Genomic DNA, 18,827 nt, shown 5'->3' on the forward strand with positions numbered 1-18,827 from the left:
CTTGGTGACTTTCAGTAAAAGCTGTTCTCATTGTAGGCCAGTAGCCTTTGGATGTGATCCAAACATAACACATCGGAGTTCAGTGACCGAGTTCAGGGCTGGTGAAAGCACTAGTCTTGGCCTTGAACTCCTCTAGGTTGTGAACTGAAAGTCACAGGCAGTAAAGAAACAAAAAGCTTTGTATTTAAACTTTACTACTCATTTACTTTCCATTAAATTCTGTTCGGTCTGGACAGATGTTTGACTCTTTACCCTTGAAACCAAGTGACGGGTTAACCCTTGTGCAGTGAATATAAGCACTCCTCTCACAACATTTACATTTTAAATTTGTTTATTAAAAAATCCAGACATTTTTAAATATTCTGACATCTAGACATGCAGAGGGAGGATATAGGCTAAACGTCAATAAACCTGATCTCATAACAAACCAAAAAAGACAGAAACCTGTGCAGTATTAAGAGGACGTATGATGGGGAAGTTGGTTGGTGCCTGACGTCGGCTTTGACATGTTTCACAAGATATCCTCGAGAATCTTTATGTGGTTTCTACGGACGGCAGCGAGTCTCAGCTGAATTTGGCTTTAGAGAAATCCATCTCTGGGTGCTGAGACATGAACCTGCAGAGAGACAAGGAAACCGGTCACACGTCAACAAACTCTTTATTTCCAGCTTCTTAATACAAAATAACTTCATCACCATCATGTGCCATAACCTAAATGAAATTCTGATCTTGTTCAGGGAATATTTGTTGGTTGATGCATAATTTTTCCTCTACATGTCTTAATTTATAATATCGCAGACATTCAAACCTTTCTCTTGCACTATGATTTTTTCCCCTTTAGCTACAGCACCTCCCACTGGTCAATCAGTGGTATTTTTTTAAACAGTGAAACCATGAAACATGATGCTTCTGAGATGACACGATGAGTCAACACATTTGATTGGACAGACACCATGTGAACTTTGTGTCAATAAAGAAACGGACACCTTACCAGTCACCACATTTGTATTGTTTAACTCCTATAAAAACGGTGCCAGACCTTTACAAGCAGCTTTAACAAGCGTAAAAGAGGAAGTAAACTTCAAAATAAAAGCACCCATTCTTCCTCCGTCTCTGCTAATACTGTGGAATGTTTGATGTGATATCACACAACCTCACATGTGGAACACTGACTTACAATAATCCACTTCGGCATTTTTACATCAGTGAGTTGCATCAGTTTTAATAAAATCGATCTCCCTCCATATGCAAACTAAAACAGAATGCAGGTGTTTTACCATGAGTGGGATATACTTAACATTCCTTTACGGCTAAGTTATATTTTCAGTAAAATGGTTATTTACTCCTGAGATAACCACTGGTCTCAGTTTATTTTACTGTGTAAAAGCAGATAACAGAGACTTGAAATTGTAAAACCAAAGAAATCTAGCACTGGGAACAACATGCTGTCTTTGATTTTATGTTTCTATGGTGACAATGGTTCGAGATTTAAGAGTCTTCACGTGTCTTTTTTAACCAAATCAAATATGTCAACATAAATTATTTGTAAATTAAAAAAAAAAGATATTACCCTCCTAGAACTATACCTCCTATACCTGCGCTGGAGATCACTTAAAGTGGAGCGGGGGTGGGTGTCGGAGATTTTGAGAATAAAGTCACAATGAGGCTCTGAGTTAGAGGGGAAGATCAGCCCATCGCCTGTGTTAAAATGAGTCATACAGTGGACACTGCTCATGGTGATCGTGGATATAGTGATCAGAAGTATCCATATATATGAATCTAAAAAGGTTGGGACAGAATAGTTTCTATACAAATGCTGTTTGAATAGTTTGGTTAAAGTGATCAGGTAGTCCGCTTACAGTGTTCATTATGGGTCTTTTCATACACGTTTGGACTGTGAAAAAGTTGGTTTTTTTCCAGTCTTTACCGGCTCTGTCGGTCATTTACTGCTCCTCTTTGTGTCTCTATTATTTGCCTCTGCGCCCTGCCAACCGAATCGAACCCGCCTTTTACATGTGTGTCGGTGTGTGTGTTTGTGTCAGCATGAGAGAGAGGAAGAGAGCGAACGGGACAGGCTGATGAATGGACGCGCCGCTATGAAGAAAGATTTTACTCATTTAAGAAAAGTATTGATCATTATGTGGGGATCAGTGTTGATATTGTGATGAGTTGGTTCAAGATTTTGGATCCAGGAGAGAAACATAAGTTATCCTTGCTGCTTATTCAAAAGTTTTACTTTCTCGTAATATTGTGACTTTTTTCTTGTTAAATTACGACTTTATTCTTGTAATATTACAAACATTTTGGGGAAAATCTAACCTCTCAATTTTTTGGAGGATGCTGACTGGTGCAATGAGACCGACACAGTAACAACTAAAGTGTGAAATGTTACATCTAATAGAATCAGATGCGTCTCCTTAAACCAGGTCACCGTCTGCACCAAACCATCTTTTATTAGCTTCAGTTAAAGTGAGTGATTTGGCCTTGAGGCAACACTCAAGGTAAAAACTACAGACGACTTTCAGGTTCATCCTTCATATAAAATCTGGGTACACCATAAAGCTTCTGTTAAAATGTCAGCTGACAAAGGACAAAAAGATCTTTACAGTTTGATGACTTAACACAACCTGAGCTGAACCGGTACATTTATTTGAAGGGAATGAAACACTGGACACTTACTTTTTAAGAATGTCTTGTTTCTTCTGTTCTTCAGATGTAGGCAACCCCATTGATTTCTGCCTCTGGTCGTACATCATCTTCTCCACCATACCACGCGTCTCTCCGTCCAGGTCTGACAGCTGCTCAGCGGGAAATACACACAGGATGGGGGTAGTGCAGCAAATTGAAGGAGAAGTTGTCAGTTATCTTTATATTTACTTTAACATAGCTCCTGCAGAAAGCTCCAACTCAGTTCATGTTACCTTGGAGTTCTCTGGACAGACCTTCTTGGTGTTGATTTCTGGATCTGTGGTAATAATCTTGCTCCACCACTCCATTTTATTAATCTGACGTTAAAGGAAAGTTTTTATTGAATAAATAGAACGTATGCACACATCAGTAAGCTCATCACCTTAGTATATCTTTCACAGTCATACACTTAAGCCATTTTCAGACATGAACTGTGGGAAATGTCCAGAAAATTGGGTCCGGACATCTCCCAGACATTGGCTTTCACACATGAACAATGCAGCAGGAGATTGTCTGAGTCAGACATGGTCAGAACCACAGGAAGGCGGTGCCTGTGTAGAGCATGCATTACTTTTGCATTTGACATGTGTTAGAGACGTGATCAACACAGCCACTTGCTCCCTGTGAGTTTTCCTGACATTTTCCGGCGGAATTCTCACATGGGCTCAATTTGACGTTTACCAAACATGTTACTGGGGGCTGGCAGGAAATGTCCCCCCATATATCCAGATTTTGGTGCAGGTCTGAAAGCAGCTTCAACTGTAGTTAAAAGGCTGGAACCAGTCAACGCCGCCTCTTTCTTACCTTTTCCAGGTGCACAGTGACCACCTTGCCGTCGTCGAGGAGCCAGGAGCTTTCTTCCACCTTCACCTCGTTGTAGAGCTGCCCTTCAATAATGGGAGGGTGTCCTTTCAGGCCGACTTTGATGGTTCGCCGCTGGATGTCCACCACCACGTCTCTCGCCTTAATGCGGAACTTCACATCGAAAGGCACTACCAGCTGTGGGAGGAGGATAGAATAGTAAAAGATGTAAGACGAGGTTCACACTGCAAGCCTTGGTGCTCAATTCCAATTTTTTTTATGTAGCTGTTCACATTATCTTTCAAAATGTGGACAATATCAGACTCCAATGGTAAGTGGTCATGTCCCTGATGTGACCTGCATGTGCAAAAGAACAACAAGGCGTCACACGCAGCGTGACTTGAATTCCGATACAGGTCACATGGCTGTTCAGTCTGAGGACACATTAAAAACTAAAAATATGTATCTGATTCAGAAACACACACGAAACTGGCTCAAACTTCATTTGAAAAGATCATATTCCATCTAATTTGTGTTGTTCCCATTGTCATGAAACAGTCAGATCTGGGTCACATGTAGTGGATCAGATTCCGCTGTGTGAACGTAGTCTTTGATTCTTTTTAGTTTGAAGGTATCAAAACTTTCAGAGCATGCAGGAGACACAAGAGGGTGGAATCAAGTCGTGCAGCTGCCACACTGGATTGACAGCAGGCTTACAAACGCAGTAAACATACCTACACTTCTGATTTGGTTAATTTGATACAAGAACCATGAGAGGAAGGGTGATGTTTATATATTACTCAAAGTAGCTTATGATCAATTATATAAACAATGTCTGCATATATAATTCATATGTCTGTTACATTAGAGATTTTGGAACATGGGCAATCACTTGCTCATCATAACAGGGGCCAAGGCCATTTAAACTGGGCCAGGAAGAAAAGAGGAGAAGGGATGACGCTGTCAAGGGTTTTCAGTAAACATCTCAATGCTTAAAAAGAAAAATCACTCTTCTGGGAGGCTTAGCGTACAGCCATAGTACCACATTTTGACTTTTGCCATTGCTGCTCTTTTTGCAACCAACAACCAGATGCTTCCTGTTCACACCAACACGTGCATGCTCAGTGTACATGAGTGGTCACATGAGTTGCGTTTTTAAGCGTGTTGGTATTATTGGCGATTATAACTGATACAGAACCAAAACGCTCATGTGGACAGAGATTGTTTTAGTTTGATAAGGTAGCAGGACGGATGTAGCAAGTCTGTTCTACAGAAAGAATACACAGAAATAGATCAAAGCATTATCCTGAGGTCAAAATGAACTCACATCCACTTCAGAGAGGCTCTGTGTCCACTTGTAACTGGGCAGATCAGCTCCGTTTCCTGCATTCGGCTTCAGTTTATCTTTGTCCTTCTCGTCTTCCTCTCCTTCAGATTCAGACTGTGGACATGGACATTAGCAAGTCAGTCAGCAGAGCCACATGAGACATGGACATTTCAGTGTGGAACTGTCCTGCTGTTGCCTCACCCCTTTCTCTTTTTCTGTGTCGTCAGATGACTTTTCTGCCTTCGTTGTTGTGTCCTCGGTTTTCTCCTCTTCTTTCTTTTTCTAAAATACATAAAACACAAATGAAGATGTAAAGTAACACATGAATCAGAACATCTGCAGTTATTCTTTTTATGATGGAGCATCAAAGCAGCCAGATTTCACCATATCAAGTTCAGACTGAAGTTTCTCTGCTTCTTCGTCAGTCAGTTCCTGAATCTTGGGACCGTCGTTATTCTTCTTTTTCTTCTCTTCCTCTGCCAGCTTAGCAGCTCTCTCAGCTTTCTCTTTCTTCTCCTTCTCCTGCTTCACCTGCTTATCTTTGTGGGACTTCAGCGCCAGCTTACTTTGGCTGGCGAAAGCATTCTGCACTAGCTGAAGAATAAAAAAAAAGAGATGAGGAGACATGGGAGTTAAGTAAGGATGTGCAGGGTGCAGGTTTTTGACAGCACAGTGTTGAATGTCACAGAAGCTACATTGGCGGTAATATTACTCACCTTCTCTGCAGCACCTGAATCACCGCCCGTGAAGAAATCGGTTTTGCGGCGGAGGAAGCTGAAAAACGTGTTTACTAACTGTTGAGAGAAATATAAAACCATCACACACAATGAAATAAAGAATGAAGGAATATAATGTGCTACATTCTCTCTCTTTGTCTGCGGACTCTGAGCCATCCAGTACACAAGAGTGCCTTTAATTATTAGCAAATCAAAGTTTGTTAATGTGTTAATCTAGAAATGCCAGTCATCTGACGTCACTGTGACAAGATCTAGTTGCTCAGAGCTATTTAAAAACGTTCAAACAAAAGAAAATCCTACACAACATTTTATTTAAGGGGAAACAAACTGTCAAGAAAATGAGTTGAACCACAAATACGAGATTTTAATGATTGCCGTGCTGCATTAATAGTCACGTGGAAGCTGAATTCACCACAACACCTCCCCGACGAGCAGAAGCGAGGTTATAATCTGCTCAGACAGGTGTTTTCTCACGAAGACAACGACCTGAGCTAAAACGTGCCCGATTATTGAGAACATTTGCTTAGTCGCTGCTGCACTGCTAACGGCCGATGTGTGCCATGCTAGCATAGCTGCTAACTTCATTAGCTTCAGGCAGCGGTGTGGAGGCTGTGTGGCGTCAGCAGCGGAGTGCATTACCTCGTGTACACCTCCCTCGTGTTGCTGCGCCATAACCAGCAACATCCCGTCATACTTCTCTTCGTCGTCCCCCATGTTGGTGGAATCAGAAAAGGTTTAATAAAACACTAACTGCGGGGATGACGATGCGGAGAGCGGAGTTAGAGACAGTGTGAAGGGCCACTTGTGTCGTCACTTACTTCCTGGAAACAAACCCCGCCTACGCTGGTTTGCACCAATGGGAGGAGCGCATTTAATCGACAGCTGTACTGACCAATGAAGTGAGCGCTTCGTGTCGGCGAGGGACTGAGGCGCCTAGTAAGAATGAGAACTTTCTAGAGAAAAACTTAAACACTATGATTTTACTGTCAAAGTATTTTTTAAAGAACTGTGTGTTAACCTGAGTATGATTGAGTTATTATTTTAGAGTTAATCGCTTAGAAATAATAAATTATATCAACACAACAGTAAAAATATCTAAAAATAAACATTAGTGCATATGTTAGTATTATTGTTCTGCATATAATAGATATTATGATGAAACGATCTCTTTTTAATCATTAGAAAATATTTGTATCCATTTCATTGCACATGAATGATTGAACCCTTGTCTCTGGACATGCTGTTTTAGATGTAGTGGGAAGACAGTAAGTGTCATAGATTTGATATAATAATGATTCAATATAATCGAAGGGGACAATTGTGTTGAAAACATTCTATAATTAATCCCTCGTAACATCTACAATTGAAAATATTTTCATTTTAAAACCCAATCGCAGTTTCAACTGCTGGACGTGTTTTGTCCCATGTCTCAAGAATCAGTGATACAATATCCAGACCTCAAAAGTCAGCAACAAATTCTTATAATACATTCTAAAATTTACTGGAAGCCAGTGAAGAAAAGCTAAAATATGAGAAATATGAATTTCAGCACAGTGTCCCTACTTGCCATTAGGTAAATATTCCATGGCTGTGACACCACTGATGCATTGTTTTTAACAATTTAATGACTTGGACAAACTGAGGTAGGATTTTTTTTAGCATTGTGGAATCCAGTTTGAAAACACACTTCACAGCAAGTTGTGGTTATTTTCTATTCGTAGAATTTGCACAAATGTTGGAGAATGACAGTTTCAAAGCAATGATATCGCAGTTAACATGACGTCTTGTTTGAGCATAAGCAAGCTACCGACCCATTTATGGTGTTTCGTGTAAAAACAAATGTTATGCAATATAAAAAAGATTTTTCATTGATGATTAATTTGTGACACTTCAGGCCACAAATATTTTTAGAAAGTGATATCCATAAGTGATACTGGGCAAGTTCACAACTCTGTCTGGCCCAGATAACATATCAGGAAACTTATGTGAACTTCATTCACCTTAATTAAACCCGTTATATACTACATACATATTTAAGATATACAAAACAAATCCATACCTATATCTTGATTTGTCCAAAATTCTGAAGCCCACAAAACATAAATAAATATTGTTATTATCATTGTACTGTGTGTTAAAAAAAGTCATGCAGGTACAAGGTGTAACTGGGGCACAGGTCAGGTGGCAGCCTGTGCGTTGACCCTGTCAGTCCTTGATGGAATGGTACAGGCGGAGTTGATGACTCAGGTAAACACGATAAATGTCATTCACCTCAGCCAGCTTCAGCATTTCCTCTCTGTGCAGCAGCTGAGTTTAACCACTCTTATCGGCTCCACGTGGAAGTAACCTGCATCAGTGTTCATGGGAAGTCCATGGTCACAGCTTTTATTCCTCAGTGCAGGGGCTTAAAAAGGCGAGTCAAGGCTGAGTTTGTCGTGTGCAGGTGACATCCTGGATAAATAGAGGACTGAGGTTAAACACTAAGTGAGGCGGTTTGTGCTCTCTGGAGGTTTTTCTTAGTAAATTTCCTTTCCTGCTTCACCATGTTTTCTGTTGAAGAGGACATTGCAAACCGCGCTTGCTCTGGTTACCAGGATCAGCATCCCCACACTATCCTTTACAACATCTTGAGCTGGAGGGACAGCGACCGCCTCAACGACGAAGCAAACTCTTACCTCACGTCACACACCTGCCACTGCAACCAGAGGAAAGTTCGCCTGAAGGACCCGACGGCCACCTGTCAAGTTGCCTCCAGTGTGCTCATCAAAACCGTCTGCTTCATGAGGAGCTTACCATCCTTCAGTCAGCTTCCACTGGGAGATCAGTCATCGCTGTTAACACACTGCTGGGTTCCGTTATTTGTTCTGGGGCTAGCACAGGAAAGGATTATGTTTGAAGTGACTGATGTTCCAAATCCAAGTATCTTGAGACAGATTTTGCTCAGGCCGGGACTTTCTGAAAAGGAGGCCGACCAACCAACTCTTGCCGGAGTCCACAGACTAAGAGCTAGCTTGTATCAGCTGTGGGATCTGGATCTCAGCCCTAAGGAGTATGCTTACCTGAGGGGTGCTACGTTGTTTAACCCAGGTACAAACTCTCTTTCCATTGTCTGTTTTAATGTCAAAGTATTTTTTAAAGAATGTGTGTTAACGTGAGTATGATTGAGTTATTACTTTATAGTCGTTTATAAATAATAAATTATAGCAACAAAACAGTAAAAAGTTCTAAAATAAACAATAGTGAATATGTTAGTATTAATGTTTTGCATATAATAGATATCAAGTTTCTCTTTTGATGAAACAAGCTATTTTTTGTATCCATTTTATTACACATGAATGATTGAACCCTTCTCTGTGGACATGCTGTTTTAGATGTAGTGGGAAAACAGTGTCTTAGATTTAATACAATAGTGATTCAATTTAATTGAAAGCGGATAATTGTGTTGAATACATTCTATTATTAATCCCTTATAACATTTTTCTAATTTTCATTGTTAAATCCAATAGCAGTTTCAACTGCTGGATGTGTTTTGTCCGATGTTTTAAGAATCAGTGACACAATATTATATTAGCATATTTTTGTAATTAAAAATGCATAATGTAAAAAGTTGCTCCTCCAATAGGCGGTCACATTAAATACAAAGAAATATATGATGCTGTTGTGTTTCAGTTTGTTGGATATGAGCAGAAACCTCTCTTCTCCCACTATAGCTGTTCGGGGATTGAGCGCCATGTTGCTCATCGAGAGCCTCCAACAGGAAGCACAGAGGGCTCTCCAGGGAGTCATCCACCTGCTGCACCCGGAGGACACCAGTCGCTTCAGAGCAGCCTCTCTAGCAGCCTCCACCACCCGGAACGTCAGCCACAGCTTGGTCACAGAGCTTTTCTTCAAGCCAGTTATTGGCAACACAAACATGTTGCATTTATTAACAGACATGCTGTTTGTCCAATGAGATTACAGAGAAAATGTTGTTTTTAAACAGATTGTTTGCCATTGGGCACATAATGTTTTATTCACTGCGAATTTTATTGATCTTTTTGACATGTTGTTTTTGTTCTGTTTTTATCTCTGCCATGTAAGGTGACCTTGACTGCTGTGAATAAAATGTACTATTATTAACTACAGTGAAAAGTGGATGAAAGAAACGTTTCAATCCCTTTTTAATGATGCATCGCTTCTGTGAAATCATGGAAATCAACCACAAACAACATACTTTGACTCCCTCATGTGGCCATGTGGCAAACAACAAGCAAATGCCTCCTTCTGTAGTTTCACTTAATTAACTTTATTGCTTTACAACGAGACATCAGTTAAAAGATGGTTTATTGTGAATGCCAACACATCTTTGCTGAAAATATACATTTCCTTTTGGTGAAGACCCAAGTGTTTACATGACAAACTCTGGTACAATGTACGAATGAACTGAAGATGCAGGACTTTCCAGTGGAATAAAAAAGCATGTTACAGTTAACACGTTTGTCAAGCCTCATTAGTCAATTTGCCCTTTTTGCATCATGACACAAACCAGAACAACCAGTTTTACACATTCAATTATAACAACGCTGATGTTGCAGCCAAATCATGACTCTGTCTTATTTCAAGCATCTTGGATCATGTTACCTCAAGATAAATAATAGTTAATAGTTAAACATTCCTTACACTAAAATTTCAATCTGCTAGTGATCTGGCAAGTTATGTTTAGAATAAGTGTACAAGCTACCCATGTGTATTAAATGAAGCCGTTACTGTAAGGTCCATGCCCAACAGCAACCATAAACTAATGCTGATAAGACGGCCACAGCGCTGAAGAAAGAAATCCCCTTGAGTCACCTGGACAAATTCCCACCAGGATCCAGGAGCAAACACAGCAAAGCGCATTGGTATGAAAAACAGGCTTTCACCTCGTGAGACCGCCTGATACAGTAGGTTATAGTCCTTGACACAACCTGAAGTACAGCTGCAGCTCACAAAGCCAAAAACAGTGTCATACATTAACAGCTATCTACTTCATATGAACTTCATGTTACAATATTATGACACTATGCACTACACACAACATAAGTCACAATGGAAATAAAAAAAACTTATTTTGACAAAACAAAAAAGCTAACATGCGTTTTTGGTTGTCTTAGACATAAGCAAAAAATAACAAAACATTTTTTTTAGTAAAGATGTTGTCAAGAGGCATAAAGACAAGAAACCACGGGGTAGAGCTAGATATGTCCAAAGGTAAAATGCCCACCAGCACTTTTTAAAAGGTGCGGTAGGGAACATTCACAAACATAAACTTTTTGTCATATGTGCTAAAACTGTCGGTATCACACCTAAAAAATGAGGCAGGTAATATCAAAACTAAATCTGGCTCCTCTGGCTCCGCCTAGAGCCCGTACTACAATTTGGTAGAATCCAACGATCCTGTAACTAAATCACCAATAAGAGCGAGGAGGAGTGTCTGACTGAGGTTCAATCACAATACGACTGGTTAGCATGGTTCTACTTTAAAGTTGTGAAGTGCCTAGGCAGTCAGCGGTTTGGCCATCATGTAACTGCTTGCAGAATTGGTTTATTGTGTAGCATGAGCTAGCTACATGTCCGTTTTACATGCAGTTAGCCCAGATGTCATGTCAAGCCGTTTTCAGACATGACCTGTGGGTAAAGTCCAGAGAATTGGGTCTGGGTTTTACCCGGACTTTGCCTTTCGCACGTGCACAACACAGCAGGAGGTTCTCTGCACAGACACGTTCACAACAGCATCAAAACCTCCACATTATTCAGGTGAGAGGTGGAGCAGCCGGGTACAGCAGGATGAGGCAGGAAGTCAAATATTAATTCCACTGCTGTGTGTTTACAGCACCCAGACACCGCTCTTATCACCGCAAACTCTCTTGACACCTTGAAGTCTGTGTCTTCTACGTGGATGACGCCGCTTTTGGAAAACCTTCCACAGCAGTTTTAAGCCCACTAAAAACATTTCATAACATTGTTTTTAAAAAACCGAGCTGCAAAAGGTTGTGGTAAAGAAATGATCCAATAAAAAAACCTGCAGTTAAACAACTTTTTTGTTTTTACATTTTTTTCGAGTTAATGAATAAACAAAATATTGCATGTAAAAAGGTTTAGCTCGGCCAATTTTGTTACCTTTGGACAGATCCAAGCTAGATAAAGTATTTCCATATATTTTCAGTCTAAATTCTGAGCTAAGCTAATTGTCTGTCATTGCCGATTCCTTTTAGCGTACAGACATCAGAGCAGTATTAATCTTCTCAATTAAATCTCTGCAAAAAAGCATATGAGTGTATTTTTCTAAATGTTGAACCATTCTATTGACATGTTTTTTTCCCCCGTTTGTTTTTAGATCACAATTTACAATAAAAGCACTTTCTTATTTCTAGTGTACTACCAGGCACGCAAATCATTTATGGCCCATGATATAAAACTGTCTTTTTCTTCAGGCCAAATACAACCACTTCATTATTTCGACTTGACTTCTTGAGACCTTTACTGGTCACGTCAAATAGAAATTTGTCAAATTATGAAAAGCATAATTTCTGATCATTAATCTAGAATTACTAGCTGTAAATAGGTTGTATAAGAGTACAGCTTAAAATCCAACACACAACTGTGCACAATCAAATCTACAATGATGATGTGAAAATCAAATGTGCCAAAAAAACACAACTCTTCAATTCATTTTTATAGAACTAAATTTAAGTGTCCTTTGCATAACAGCACAATAATCTAACCAGCAGAAAAGAGTCAGGAACACAACTCCTTCAAACGCTGCTGGTGATCTCCATCAAGCAATCCTTCAAATATACACATAACATTCATCAACCATAAATATCTACACACAGAGCCCTGAGTTCACTGAAGTCCTTCAAGACAATGTGAATTTTCACATTTTCTTTTCCCACTGAAAAACCATGGTCTCTTCAAAGAGCTTGGCTCAGCCAGTGACTCCTGTGCAAGTAGTGTCCCCTTTCAATGTCTCATAACTGACCTTGTGGACACAGCAGGACAAATTATTCAAGCATAGACCAGCAGCGTGGAGCAGGAATCATGTTCTCACAGAGGAGCCAATCATTGAGACACCGGAGGAGTTAGTCTCTGTGTGAGAGGGCGAGTGGGCTGAGCTAGATGTGTGACCTATAAGGACAAAAACAAGGATAGGAAAAAAAACGGCGATTAATCTAGATACAGGAGACTGAGCAATGAGCTTTGAGTTCTCTAACTGTCATCCTCATTCACACTGCACTGCAACTACAAATCATTTCACACTCACTGCTGGGATGATACAGAAGAAAGACGATGAGCATTTCAGGGAACTAAAATGGCCGCCCTGTGGTTGTATGCCTCAGGGCGGTAAGTGCAGTTTCAGCCTACATACAGTACATTTGTTCCAGACTTACATGTCGTCACTGTGACCTTTACTGAAATCTAATCAGTCAATCTGTCCAAGTGACAACTGGTCATAATTTGAAGAAATTCAAGGCAAACTTGAGATATCATGTGCAAGAAAGCAAAAAATATGTGTTGTGACCTTGACCTCTGGCCAACCAAAATCCAACCAGTTAATCTTTGAGTCAAAGATTAACTGGTTGGATATAACCATAGACTGTATATAAAGACAATGTAATGTATTAATTCCGCTGCTGAGATCACAGATTTTTGTTTACAGCACATCAACACTGGCGTCTGCCTTCTTCACCAAAAATTCTTGACAGTTTCGCTTTATATTCCTGAAATATTTGTAATCTTTCTTTTTGCTTTTTACTTGTTTTCGCTTGTTTGCAGTGAATCCTGCGGAGGATCTCCTGCCGAGTTCTCACATTGGCCCCTCCTGACTTTCTGCAGAGTTTTTACAAGGAGGTTCAGAGATGAAACTCTGGAGAAAGTCTGAAACCTCTCACTCGGACAATTGCGTTGTCAAATACAGCCCCTCTGGAGAATGTCAGTAAAGGTCTGAAAGGAGGTATACAGTTTCTGGCGTCCTAATACGGAGCACCTACCATTATATTGAAGAGCAACCAATTTAACCAGACGTTATGATCAATAGCTACACTAACTACACCTGTTCCTGAGTTGAGGGTTTAAGCAGCTCATGTAAAGGAAAATGTCTTTACTGCAGTTGTGATGACAGTGAAACATCATGGTGTGTTCGATAAAAGTTAGCGAGGGCTCAGTCTGCAAGTCCAGAGCGTGCAAATTTGGATTCAGCCAAACCTTTAGGAAGAACTAAATATGCAAATGTTTAATGAGGAAGTAAAGAATTCTGTATTGTTGTTAAACCTCAGGAACTCACAGCATGAATTTTACTGTAACCAGAAACTGAATTTACAAGGACATCCATATAATAATATATGGATGTCCTTGTAAATTAAGGAAATCCATATATATATATTCATCAAAATGAATGCATGTGTTTAAATTTGACACGAAAAGCAACTAAAAACAACTAAAAGAAACTGAATGAAAGTTAGAGAGATTTAGGATTCTAAACCAAAAATGTTCTGGCTTTAGACCCATTTTTCTTTTCTCTTTTCGTCATTCCCACTTTAAAAATCTTGTACACATGTAAGTCATAACAGCAGCATGTACATGTTCACCCTGCAGTCCTCATTTCACTGATAAAAACTATTGACATTTCAGTTCAGCCTGGTGCAGCACTCCGAACACTGCAGGTTCAGGGTAAATTTAAACAGTACCCTGTTATGGTTGTTTCCTGAAGATATAGCTGACCCAGTAAATGTTTACACATCACACAACAGTTTACATGGAAATAGATCAGGAGCTGAAATCATGGTGTCTGTCCATATGAAGTGAACTGGCCCAGACTCATTGTTCTTACCAGATTAAAGAAGTAGATACAAAATACAGAATCAAATCAATGGAACTTCACCATAAAGACTTATTTGTCTGTGCAAACAAGCCCTTTGTATTATCAGATTAAAGGTAAATTCGCATTTGTATTTTCACCTATTTTGTTAATCCCTCAACCTTCATGGTTATTGAATGGTAAAAGAAACCTTGTAGTGGTGCACAGAGGTGTCTAGACACATTTTTTAAATTAATAAAAATTTAATTTGATTACTTTTAGACCTGAATTGTATGCCTGGTAGTGAGGAGAAAGCTTATAACCTGAGTTCTGATGCTTGCATAACAATCAAAATTAAAATGTTGAAATTTTTGTATTCAAACAAAACAATGAGCAGTAGTTGGACACATTTTTTACAGGGATGCAAAGAAAACAAGGTGATGTCCCAGAAAACATATCGGCCCTTTCTGTAATAGCATGAAGCTTATCTTGCTCTCTCTGTCAGTATTGTGAAAAAAATGGCGGACAGATTATTGATTTTTTGGGTTTGTTTTTTTTGTGGCATGAAAGAAAAATAATCACAATTTAGACCTTGTTTTCAGGTCACGGCAAACAATTAAACTGAAATGAATCCATTACATATGAAAAGTTCAAATCTAGATTTTAAAAAATATCCCTGAAGCATGACCTCATTAGTTTCGAAATCATGACAACAGCCCTGCACCTACAAAGAGATCCATGTGATCTGTTCTTACTATAATCATTTAATTATTGGTTAAATCAACTTGAGGTGTTGCATTTGATGCAAGTTGATTTGAGTGCAACACCTTACTAAAGAAAACAATGCCTTGCTTAAAATTCAGCCTCTGAAGTTGATGTTAAAAGAACTTATCATGAGGAAGTCAAACCAGATTATTTACTGCTCATGCAGGACTATGCTGATATTATGGATAATCCCCTCTTACAAAAGCCAAATAAATCTTGGTATACAATATAAAAAAAATATACATACTTTTTTAAATTACAGAATACTGAGAACATAATAAAGACTGATTTCTTACCTCCATTGTGTCTCCACATCTCCCTGGCACACTTGTCAGAGGAGGTCAGTTCTGATATTTGGATGTTTGGATTTGATTTGTAGTCATCTGCAGGAAAAAGTGATGGACACTCAATGGTAGAAACAGCACCTTTACAGAGGCAACACTGATGTTTCTGGGGTCACTGTGACTGCATTTAATATTTCTCCTGGTATTTTTATATCTATTATATCTATATATAGATATAGATATAGATATATCACAACTTTCATTTGTGTTTACAAAGACCAAATTATGTTGTTTTTACTCATTATGAGGAGGCCATTGTTTATTTTGTGGTGGTGGCTGCATGAAAATAGGTTTGAACTGTAGTTGGTCCGAGGACGTCAGCAGAGTAGGGCGAACGTCATTTGTGACCCTGGGTCATGATTATAGATATGATTATCTATGTTCAGCTTGTCTTGTGTGTGTTAACTTACTGGAAACCTTTGACACCTGTGGGGCTCTGGAAGTATTCAATGTCACAGAATGAAACATATCTCTACACAGAAAATTACTCACATTTAACATTAGAAATAGATAACATGAACTTAATGACTCATCACAAAAAAACTAACTGACTGACAATTTACTGAAAGTGTAGAGGACAAAGTTGCACTCGTATAGTGTAAGTTTATATTTCTTTGAATGCTCCCCATATGATCACAATATTAATAAAGTTATTTTGAGTAGGTTGAGCATTATTTGGGCAGGAAAAATCAAAAGTGAAAAATGTTTGAAGGAGTGCTTCCTGGACTTGAAGTGAGTTAGTTTGAGGAGCTCTTTGGATCAGGATTATGGATAAAGAAATTATAAATTATTGTCATATTGACAGTTACAAAGAGAGTGCTTTGAAGTTTTTTTGTAATTTTTCCTACATTTTTAAGTGTCGGCCTCAGCACTTCATTATTGATCTAGTGACTACAAAGTGCTGACTCATTCATTTGCACATTGTTTGTGCTGACAAGACAAACAGTTTTGCTTCATTAATTCTCAATTCATGAGCATTAAATGTCAGACCGGTACATTTTCATAACCTAACCATCCTGTTAGGACAAATAGGGAGCTGCTGCACACGTACTCTCACACAAACTAACTGATAACCTGCGTTACTGTACATGCAGTGTATTTGTTCGTGGGTGAGCAATAGGGTCACCTTCCTGTGATACTAGCCTGAATCAACTACGTGAGGCGTAGAAAGGCCAATTTGTAGAGGTTACGTTTCATTGTGAATATAAATACATTGTGTGAAAATTTTACCGAGAAACTCAGAATTAGCTTATTATTATGAATGCATATGGGAGAAACACTGGCTTACTGTTGTTGCTGAATTTCAAGGAATCGCTCTCCCTCATTGTCTCATTCCCGCTGTCCGACAGAGTCCTCTCCATCCTGGACGGGGTCGGCCTCTTCTTCGCACTCTTCCGGGTGCTGATGCGGATGATGCCACGCACCAGCCGACACTCCGCTTCCTGCTCGTCCATCTTGTGCTCCTCTGCCAGCGAATTGATGAGCTGATTGATGTCCTTGCTCTTCCTCAGAAACAAAGAGTCTGAGGTGCACCTCGCCAGCTCGTCGATTTGATATTCAGAGTAGAGCTCCAGCAACTTTTTGGTAATAAGAGAGTCCAGGTCCTCTGTGCCATCCTCCCAGTCGTCGAACCTCATGGACTCATGTAGGGCCGGATTGCTGGGCTGTGTTTGAACACCGGCCGGAAACACATATGATAATTTGGGTTCGACCTCTAAATACTCCCTTGGCCTGTCCACTTTGACTCCAGCGATGTGGAGATCCCCAAGCCAGTCTGTGTGATCCTCCTCTTTGTTGTCCCCTGGGTTCACACTTTGGAGGCTCAGCTTCTCTGGCTCATCTGGAGAGCTCTCGTTTGGCGCAAGGCACGGAGCAAGAGTGGAACTCTGGCAGACCCTGTACAGGCCGCAGGTCAAAACGCTGCATATAAAGGTCCTGCAGCTCCCCGGAGAGGTGCAGGGGTTGCAGGTTTGTGCTGCAGAGGAAGGGTCGGCAGAGCCAGGAATGAAGCCAATGGTCTCGGACGCCTTCCCATTTGCGTCCTTCAGGTGAGCTTTGTGGACGGTCTTGGGCTCTGGGCTCGGCGGCCTCTCTTCCACCGGGTCCACACAGCGCTCCTCGTATGACGACCTCTGGCTGCTGCTCTGGCTTGGTCTGTGCCTGTAGCCACCACGCCCTGAGCTGTGCCTCAGACTGCCAGTGCTCTCAGCAGACATGACTTACTGGCTCCGAGGTCTGCATACACAAACAAAGAAAAAAAAAACAAACACTGTTGAACTGAAATGAAACAAGACAGTCGGTGTTGAAATGGCATCACTAAACAACTTCTTGATATTCTGCTATCAATCCAATCAATCAGTCAGACCCAACCTGAAATCACTTCTAGCCACCTGAGGGCATCTCTGTTTAAAACTGATGTGAAACTACTATCCCCAGGTGGCGGGTAAACCAACCCAACTGGTTCTATGGAGGATGTGTACGCACTAAAAGTCTCAGATCAAATATACTGCATTGCGTTATGTGGACTTCCAAAATTGAACCAAGGTGTTTCAATGTAAAAAAAAGTGGTAAAATAAAGCAAAATAAGAGTTATATGGACGTGCAACCAAACACCGAAGCTATATTTAACAATCTTGGAATTTAATGTCCCTTTGCTCATGAGGAAAAATTTGGTTTGACTATCAAACAAAAGTAAGATAAACTAACATCATTAAATCTGATTCAATCAATAAGCCAATGCAGACCTCTTTAGAGTAATACACTAATAATAATAATAATCCACCAATACAGCAAACCAGGTTATTGTTAACAAACTAAAACTACATCTCACTGGGTTTTGAGTTATCTTCGGTCGCTATTCCACCGAGTTTGAAGACGGCGACAGCAGGTTAGCAGCTAATGTTTATTTTCACTTTCATGGCGACCTGTCACTGCTGCTCTTTCCTCCATTAGAGGACGTCCGACTTCCAGAGTAAACACTGACTTACAGCAGACTCGTCCACAGACTCGCTCCCTGGTCAATGTCGTCTTCTCCGACTTCTACATTAAAGACGTCTGGATTTTAATCCATCCTCCACGTCCCTCACAGCGACTCCGCTCCACAAAACCTGCAGCTTCCTCAAAGTTTTCCAACAAATCCGTGTACCTGAGCGTCAAGGTGGAGCGAGCGCACCAGGTGGCGACAGCAAGTACACGTTCCGGTTACGGCTTTAAAAATAAATCGGGGTTTAATGACCACTTTGGCTTAGAATTGTGTATTGTACGGGTTTTACGGTTCTAATCACACATTCTAACCCTTTTGGATTTATCCCAATCACTAAAGAATTATAACACAGCTGAAAACTTCTTCT

At 40.1% G+C, this 18,827-nt stretch overlaps 3 protein-coding genes across 3 annotated transcripts; 1 reads left to right on the plus strand and 2 right to left on the minus strand.

Annotated features, from left to right (window-relative positions):
* Positions 1–313: 313 nt before the first annotated feature.
* nudc (nudC nuclear distribution protein) lies at positions 314–6,390 on the minus strand. Its single transcript, XM_035183330.2, has 9 exons — positions 6,193–6,390; positions 5,533–5,610; positions 5,201–5,410; positions 5,018–5,098; positions 4,817–4,930; positions 3,493–3,687; positions 2,922–3,005; positions 2,680–2,798; positions 314–616 (listed from the first exon to the last, which is right to left on the minus strand). Exons 1-9 carry the CDS (start codon positions 6,265–6,267, stop codon positions 565–567), a joined length of 1,008 nt encoding a protein of 335 aa, XP_035039221.1. The 5' UTR covers positions 6,268–6,390; the 3' UTR covers positions 314–564.
* A 1,497-nt stretch (positions 6,391–7,887) lies between these two features.
* On the plus strand, positions 7,888–10,024 carry nr0b2b (nuclear receptor subfamily 0, group B, member 2b). Its single transcript, XM_035183331.2, has 2 exons — positions 7,888–8,640; positions 9,264–10,024. The coding sequence occupies exons 1-2, from the start codon at positions 8,097–8,099 to the stop codon at positions 9,503–9,505; spliced, it is 786 nt and encodes a 261-aa protein (XP_035039222.2). The 5' UTR covers positions 7,888–8,096; the 3' UTR covers positions 9,506–10,024.
* Positions 9,818–18,658, minus strand: kdf1b (keratinocyte differentiation factor 1b). Its single transcript, XM_035183329.2, has 4 exons — positions 18,465–18,658; positions 16,766–17,712; positions 15,430–15,516; positions 9,818–12,699 (listed from the first exon to the last, which is right to left on the minus strand). Exons 2-4 carry the CDS (start codon positions 17,691–17,693, stop codon positions 12,611–12,613), a joined length of 1,104 nt encoding a protein of 367 aa, XP_035039220.1. The 5' UTR covers positions 17,694–17,712; positions 18,465–18,658; the 3' UTR covers positions 9,818–12,610.
* Between the last annotated feature and the right edge of the window lie 169 nt (positions 18,659–18,827).

The sequence above is a fragment of the Hippoglossus stenolepis genome, chromosome 17 (genome assembly GCF_022539355.2).
Source record: "Hippoglossus stenolepis isolate QCI-W04-F060 chromosome 17, HSTE1.2, whole genome shotgun sequence".
Taxonomy (NCBI): domain Eukaryota; kingdom Metazoa; phylum Chordata; class Actinopteri; order Pleuronectiformes; family Pleuronectidae; genus Hippoglossus; species Hippoglossus stenolepis.